The 8958-nt window shown below is 35.6% G+C and overlaps 1 protein-coding gene across 1 annotated transcript in view; it reads left to right on the forward strand.

Annotated features, from left to right (window-relative positions):
* Window positions 1-7624, forward strand: part of LOC117411295 (glutamate--cysteine ligase catalytic subunit-like) — a 37874-nt gene extending 30250 nt beyond the window's left edge. The window contains exons 13-16 of the mRNA XM_034018577.3: window positions 555-636; window positions 5207-5304; window positions 5770-5890; window positions 6198-7624. Of these exons, the coding sequence (XP_033874468.2) occupies window positions 555-636; window positions 5207-5304; window positions 5770-5890; window positions 6198-6379 (483 nt within the window). The 3' untranslated portion in view covers window positions 6380-7624. The remainder of the gene's footprint in view (window positions 1-554; window positions 637-5206; window positions 5305-5769; window positions 5891-6197) is intronic.
* Window positions 7625-8958: the final 1334 nt, after the last annotated feature.

Here is an 8958-nt window from a genome sequence, read left to right on the forward strand (position 1 = left end):
GATCCCAGGGGCGGGTTCATATTCCGAAGATTGAGAACTTTAACTACTATTTATTTTTCTCCACTATATTTTTTCACCACGTACACGCATCTGGGTCGAGAGGAAGTCAGTCAAGAGTCTGAAAGCTTGTGTTTAACATTCAAAATGATTAATGCAATTGAGATAACTAATTAAAACTTTATTAGAACACTGGTTTTGTCTTTCTACCTAGCAACATGACCTGAATGCCATAGATCCTGAAAAAAATAATCAGGTTGTTGACAGGTAGGTTAGTATGAGCCATAAGCGTGGCTGTAGTATTCCCATTGGTATGTTATTGTTTGTGGCACTGATACAGCAGTTTAATAGACACACCGGCAAATATGTCGCACCAGTGTATTAGTTGCTCACCCCTCTTTTAGGGCCCCTAAAACATTCCCTAAAAAATCGACTTATACAACGGTTTTTACGGTAGATTTTGTTGGGAATACGAGTGTGTGTGCTTGCAATAATGATTATTTTGGATGGTTACTTAGCTCTTCTTGTAACGTGAAAGGCATTTATTGTTTTATTAGGTGGATGAAAATATGAAGGTTGCTCAGAGACGGAATGCTGTCCTTCAAGGAATGTTTTACTTCAGGAAGGACATTTTTAAAGGCAAGTTTATTAAAGTTTTCCTCTATCATATTTTTCTTTGATTTAACAAGTTTACTGCACTGTGTTTACTTTTCTTTTTAAACAGCTGAAGGGCTTTTGCCCGAAACATCCTGAAAATAAGATTTTTTTAAAAAAACCTTTTCTTTCATATGCCTTCAATATTGTACACTGCAGTTTTATATATATGTATTTTTTATATTATATATATTTTATATTTTATATATATATATATATATATATATATATATATATATATATATATATATATATATATATATATATATATATAATATTACACATACACAGTGCCGTGAAAAAGTGTTTGTAAATATGTATCAAATGTTTGTGTTATTTGTTCACTCAGGGTCCCTTTTATCTAATATTAGGTTTTTGTTGAAGATCTGATAACATTCAGTGTCAAAAATATGCAAAAATTCAGAAAATCAGACAGGGGACAAATACTTTTTCATGGCACTATATTTTATATATATATACAGTGCCTTGCAAAATTATTCAGACCCCTGACCAGTTCTCTCATATTACTGAATTGCAAATGGTACATTGAAATTTCGTTCTGTTTGATATTTTATTTTAAAACACTGAAACTCAAAATCAATTATTGTAAGGTGACATTGGTTTTATGTTGGGAAATATTTTTAAGAAAAAAAATAAAAAACTGAAATATCTTGCTTGCATAAGTATTCAACCCCTGTGCTGTGGAAGCTCCCAGTTTACACCGATGAAAGAAATTGCCCTAACGAGGACACAATTACCTTACCATTGGCCTCCACCTGTGAACCATTAAAGTTGCTGTCACATTTTCTGGATAAAAACCCCACTGTTGAAGGATCATTGGTCAGGCTGTGAATCTGAAGGAAAATGAAGACCAAAGAGCAGTCTACAGAAGTTAGAGATAAAGTAATACAAATGCATAGATTAGGGAAAGGGTACAAAATAATATCCAAGTGTTTGGATATCCCAGTGAGCACAGTTGGATCAATAATCAGGAAGTGGAAGCTGCATCACAGCACCCAGGCACTGCCAAGAAAAGGCCATCCCTCAAAACTCAGCGCTCAAACAAGGAGACTTGTGAGAGAAGCCACAGAGAGGCCAACAATCACTTTGAAGGAGCTACAGAGTTCAGTGGCTGGGAGTGGAGTAATGGTACACCAGTCAACCATATCAAGAGCTCTGCATAACACTGGCCTGTATGGGAGGGTGGCAAGAAAGAAGCCATTACTCAAAAAGTACCATCTGAAAGCACGTCTGGAGTTTGCCTGAAAACATGAGAGTGACCCAGCTGCGATGTGGGAAAAGGTTTTGTGGTCAGATGAGACCAAGACAGAGCTTTTTGGCCAAAACTCAAAGCGCTATGTGTGGCTAACACAAACCTAACACTGCCCATGCCTCCAAACACACCATCCCTACAGTGAAGTATGGTGATGGCAGCATCATGCTGTGGGGATGCTTCTCATCAGCAGGCACTGGGCATCTTGTTAAAATCGAAGGAAGAATGGATGGAGCAAAATATAGGGCAATACTGCAAGAGAACCTGCTTCAGTCCGCTAAAAAACTGAAGCTTGGGAGGAAATTCACCTTTCAGCAGGACAATGATCCCAAGCACAAGGCCAAAGCAACATTGGAGTGGCTCAAGAACAAAAAGGTGAATGTCCTACAGTGGCCCAGTCAAAGTCCTGATCTCAATCCCATTGAGAATCTGTGGCACTATTTGAAAATTGCGGTCCACAAGAGTTGTCCAACCAATCTGAACAACCTAGAGCAAATCTGCCAAGAAGAATGGGCCAAAATCACTCGGACACTGTGTGCAAAGCTGGTACATACTTACCCCAAAAGACTTAAAGCTGTTATTGCAGCGAAAGGTGGCTCTACCAAATATTAATGTGTGGGGGTTGAATACTTATGCAAGCAAGATATTTCAGCTTTTTATTTTTCTTAAAAATATTTCCCAACATAAAACCAATGTCACCTTAAAATAATTGATTTTGAGTTTCAGTGTTTTAAAATAAAATATCAAACAGAACGAAATTTCAATGTACCATTTGTAATTCAGTAATATGAGAACTGGTCAGGGGTCTGAATACTTTTGCAAGGCACTGTGTGTGTATATATATATATATATATATATATATATATATATATATATATATATATATATATATATATATATATATATATATATATATATATAATATATTAGTGACAGTGGGGGTGCCTTGCTACAATTCAGGACCTTCTTGTATGTAAAAGAAACATTTACTGGACCACAGATGTTATTTAAACAGGACAGGGCCTGTATATTTATTCATAAAACCCCAAACAAAACAAACAAAAGCCTAACTCCTCAAAGGAGTACTAACTAAACAGAGTACAGTCCCTGACTGACCATCGGGCAGCTAAGCTGCTTACCGATACAAAACTACAACACACAGTTGTTACAGAGAAACACAGTACTTACTTTACGTGACTGGTTGGAAGCAGAGCGCACAACTTTCTGCTTCCTCCAACTCGACAGCCCTGAATTAACAAACTGTGAGGCTTATATGCCCCACAGTAACAAGTGAGGGCAGCAGGCTCTAATTTACAATGGTCATGCCAACTGCCAAAACAATTAACAAATCATACAATTACAATTAACCAATTACACCATTTTAATTAACGTGGCTGCCATTTGCAGATACCCTCACCAATATGGAGTACATGTTTCCTAAAGCCTCCAAATTAAGATCAGGAACACCTAACTATTACAATATATATACACACACACACACATATATATATATATATATACACAAACTAGGGCTGTCACTCAATTTTATAAATTTTGATCGAGTAATTTATGGGCATTAGTTGAGTAATCGGTAGATTAATCCGTGCACATTTTGAATAAAGGTAATAGTCTTATAGCGGCTGCCCTGTTTTTTTTTTTTTTTTTTTTAAAGCATTTTTATTATTATTTTTATTTTAGTAATTGTAACACATTTTCACAGAACAGCCGTTCTTTCGGGCCACTTTGTCACATACCTGCAAACACAAGACAGCTGAGCAGCGTTTCCAACATCGGTTGTTTCATCTAACATTACAGCTATGTACTTGGCTTCCTGTACTTCAAGTTCTGCTTTTATTGCATCTAGTAGAACCCGAGACACTGAAGAGATTAAGTCATTCTGAATCTTGTTATAGGTACTTGAGAATACTGTGACTATTGACAAGTGATTGTTTAACATGCTATTGTAGTCAGAAATCAGAGAAAATAATTCCACCGTGTTTCACGTATGATTTAAAATGTATAATTGTATTTAAGCACAAGGATTGCACATCACTTCACGTGCATTTAAAGTAATTAATATGCGAGCACGAGGTTGCACATAATTAATTCACGTGCTGGGATTCAAGTGAATAATTAATTAGTAATTGAATCCCGGCACAACAGTACATATAGATGCACGTTTTACTCACTCGTGGTTGTGTGTTCGGTGAGTGGAGTACGGGTGTGGAGAAGGAGGTAAAATTAACGAAAATAAACTAAAATAATAATTGATAGTTGTTTGACTCACCGTGTTTCGTTTGTCTGTCCGTCCACTGTTTTGTTTAGTGTTAATCCGTTTTGTTTGTCTGTTTATTTTGGTCTCAAGTGCCGTGTCCTGTTTTCTGTTTAAAACCTTTTGTTTGTTTATTAAACGCACTGAGCGCAGCCATTGCATCTCAGTTTCAAGCCCAGTACCGTCTGTCTGTGTGTTTCTTTCTGGCCTGAAGTCCTCCATGCAGCTAGCCTGTCACAAATATACAGAAACATAACGTGTTATAGCATGTTTTAAGAGCATTTATTTGTCTGTAACAAAATTATAATGATATGATTATTTTTTGTAGTATTTCTTAGGGATCAAAAGTTATAATAATGTTGTACATATTAATAATTTGTAAAGAATGTTACACAACATTGGAATAATGCATTTGCCACTGAAATTAATATGAGGCATTTTTGTAAATGTAGCAACTTTAGAGCTCTGTTAAACATAAAACCACACAAACATACTTAAATATACTAGGAAACACATGTAGCAGAGAAGTTCTATTAATATATGTATATGTTTTTCAATTTGATGATTACTGAGATAATTTTACATCGATTTCAAAACTGCTGCAGCACATACAGTCCTTCCCATAGGGGATGAACACAATCACATTCTGTTAACCCACCCTTCTCAAACACTGATATATTGATATATTAAACACTTTAAAATACACCCCTGTATTCTGGTATACGTTACAGATGAAATTACATAGTTAACTTAAACACAATGCTAAAGACTAGAAGACCTTGGAATGTGAATCTCATTTATGTGGTAATGTATAGATACACCCATTACCACATAAATATTGGGCTTATCATTAGTCTGATACTGATTTTATGTGTCTGTGTATCAAACATACCAATGTCCTGGAATGCCCCACTTTCTAACTTTTCTCCTTATTCAGTTTTACAAGATACAGTATTGCATGTCAATTATACGGAAAAAAAATATTTATTTTCTTTCATTGTCAAATTTAGGTTGTAATCCAGTTGTTGATGGAGGTGCATCAGCTCAAAACGGCCTAGACAACGAAGAATATGCTTTGATGAGCATTGACACAATCATTAATGGGAAGGTGAGTGTGCTTCATTTGCTATTAAAAAAAATATACACAAGGTGGGAAGTGTGTTTAACTTGCATACCACACATTCTTTGAGAAGATGTTCAAATCAATCCTTAAGCTTTAAGTTAACTTTGCTTCATAGCAGTAGTGAAGAAGTATAGAGAGTATTTTTATTTTTGGGTTATTATTAAGCAATACAATGCAGTCTGTAGTATGAACTTTTTGTTGGGGAAAGTACAACATAAATTCATTATGGCATTTTCAGTGAATAACAGTTATTTATAACAGTTATTTATAACAATTGGCAAACTTGAGTTCTGAAGATAATTTTGTTAGAACATGCCTAAACCCTTTCTATACTTTAACTGAGTACAATAAACTAATGAATCTTTTAATTCATTTATTGATTGATTATTCTCCCAACCCTACTATGTTTTTGCACATTTTAATTTATATTTGTTTTTTATGTTTTTTTAGGAAGGTGTATTTCACGGTTTAATACCAATCCTGAACTGCTACCTGGAAAACATGGAAGTAGACGTAGAAACGCGATGCACCATATTGAATTATTTTAAACTGATAAAGAAGAGAGCTTCAGGTATGTCTCAGGTTACTTCTTACATGACCCAGGACCAGATTTCAAGGGTGTCATGAAACAGTAAATCACAATAGCCTACTGTATAACCACCATAAGGACAGATAAGATTGCCATACAGATAGATAGATACCTCTATCATACCCCCAGAATACAATTTCTAAAATGTGACATCACAATAAATGCGAGGACCAGTGATGATGCTAAAAAGGGGCATTCGTTAGCACTCACGTTTCAGTGATCTTTATACAGGACATTTTCTAATGTGCATTACCATGCTAACATAGATGCGTTTGTGTTTATGCTGTAGGGGAGCTGATGACTATGGCTCGATGGATGCGAGAGTTTGTTGCAAACCATCCTGAATACAAGCAGGACAGTGTGATAACGGATAAAATCAACTATGATCTCATTGTGAAATGTGACCAGATTGCAAACGGAGCAGCTCGGTGCCCAGAGCTTCTGGGAGATCCCGTAAACAGGGCAAAATAAGAGTTTAAAATTGGACTGTTTGATTATTGCAGTGCACTGAATGGCAAGTCAGCCAAACCTGCTAAAAACAACCACTCAATGGACTGTATAAATGTACTCTTTTGAGATGTGGTCTATTAAGTAGAGGTAGTAATATGGGAAGTAATGTTTGCATGGTGTGCATTTGAGTGGTCACTGTAGAATGGTGGTATTTAATGAACTACTAAGGTGTGAATGAACTACTTAAATGTTAATGTTTTGTAAATAACTGTGGTTATACCCCTTTTGCATGGTGTAAAGACCAAATATGTGATGCAGCATAAAAAAAATGGGCCAAACAGATTAACTTTGTTCTTTTTAAACAATTTTTAAAGAAATGCAAACCAGTGCATTATAATTATCAAAGAACATTTGTATTGCACTTGTATATAATATCAGATTTTTATGATTAACAAATTATTTTAATAGCAAAAAAGTCAATAGTGCATAATTTCTTTGTACATTTTTTTTTTTCTAATGCATATCAAAGTGTGTATTGTTGTGGGTGGCAATGTCAGTGTAACGAAATGCTAAGTTGTACATTAGAAAGCTTTTTCTTTAAAATGTCTACTGTGTTGCTGGTTGGCAAACTTTAACAATGCTTTACTGATGCCTGCTTTGGGTTATTTGCAGAGTTCAAAACGTGTATACAGTGTTCCTCGAAGTACTTTTCAGGATAAATGTTTGATTGCACTCTATTCTTTTATCTGTAATGGATAATAACTTCTATAGATTACCCATTGTATTTGTATTGTGTAAATCTATTGTGCAAAAATAGCATTGTGTCAGAATCTTGAATATAAATCATTGTTTAATATATTAAGAGATTTGTAGTAGGTCTTGAAATAAACTAGACACAGAATGTTATTTCATCTTCCTAGTGTTATTTCCCCTTTAGCGTAAAATTATAATAACTCTGGTTCAAATACATAATCGAACAGTCGTCTTCAGGTAAGATTTAATCAAAACGGCTTCATACAGGAACAAACAGATAAAAAAATTTGTACAGAATACAGCAGCAACAGCTGTTCAGGCTACGTGCAAAGCTAAAGTGCTTTTTAAACAATTAAACAATGCTGCAAAGAATTTCTCCTGTCTTCTCTTGGCCAACAGTTTAATCCTCTGGAGCTAGCCACTCAGGCATCAGTGGATAAAAATATGTTGTAAGAATGTATTGTGAATGTGCCACTGCTGCAGGAATTGGAAATAAAGGATTTTGTTTATGCAGTTCAGAATATTTTTGACAGCTCTGTAGATATTATTGACATGCTGTTTGGGCTCGTGAATGCCAGCTTATCCAAACCCAGCTGAAGTTAGACACTTTCTCGATATTTGGAAGTGACTGAAACCTGAAGTTAGACGTATTCATTACTTAGTATTTATTGTTTAACTGATTATTTGGAATAAGAGCGCTTTCTGAAGCAACATGTATATATGATGTAATAAATCAAAAGCAACCCCCCCATGTTTATTGCTGTTGCTCCCTTCACTAAAAAGGCATTTTTTAATTGAATAATGATATTCCAATTCCTTTCTTAGGAAAACGAGCTGCTGTGTCACTTAACCACTACTGCCACACGAAAGTACACACTCTACACAACATATTGAGACCACATTTATTGCCCTTGTCCCGGGAAGAGGCCCCCAAAATTATTTGTTTATTTAGCAGATGCCTTTATCCAAGGCGACTTACAGAGACTAGGGTGTGTGAACTGTGCATCAGCTGCAGAGTCACTTACAATTACATCTCACCCGAAAGACGGAGCACAAGTAGGTTAAGGGACTTGCTCAGGGTCACACAATGAGTCAGTGGCTGAGGTGGGATTTGAACCGGGGACCTCATGGTTACAAGCCCTTTTCTTTAACCACTTGGCTTATACCCAATACAGTGATTTTCTGTCTCATGTACCCTGCGGTTTCCGTTGACTGAACATTACCTACCCCCCCCCCCCCCCCCCCCCCCATAGTATTCACTGTGATTAAGTGACAGATGACAAACCATGAAAAAAGAAAACATGGAGTTCTGTTGTGCTTGTGTTTTAATTCATAGTTTTAATATTTGTGCTAGATTGAAGCTCCTTATGAATACATGGGTAAAATTCTTTGCTTTTTGAGTTAATGCTGAATTGTACAACATTCTGAAATAACCCATATTTTTGCATTTGTTGATTTAATATCCTTCATGCTGATTTGCCTTCCATTGTGTAGTAATAAAAGTATTTATATGTTATTGTATTTTTATATAGGGCATGGGCAGTATTTATTGTAAATAGGCAGTTAATTAAAAAATAGTGTGGGACTTCACATACTGTTACTGTCGCTAATGAGAAATATGGTTACTAAATTATTTTTAGTTACCATAGGATGTTTGTCTTTTTCAATGTGGCATGTTTCACTGCAAAAAAAAAAAAATGATATAGCTACGCATACTGGGTCAGTTGCAGCGTACCAGTGATTTAGTCTACATCAAGAAGACTAAGATGCAGACTAGAAAATCTTGAATATCTGTACTTACGTAATCCTGATTGCAGTGTACCAGACAGATGGTCCCGGTAATTGGT

This window comes from Acipenser ruthenus, chromosome 6, assembly GCF_902713425.1.
Source record: "Acipenser ruthenus chromosome 6, fAciRut3.2 maternal haplotype, whole genome shotgun sequence".
Lineage (NCBI taxonomy): Eukaryota > Metazoa > Chordata > Actinopteri > Acipenseriformes > Acipenseridae > Acipenser > Acipenser ruthenus.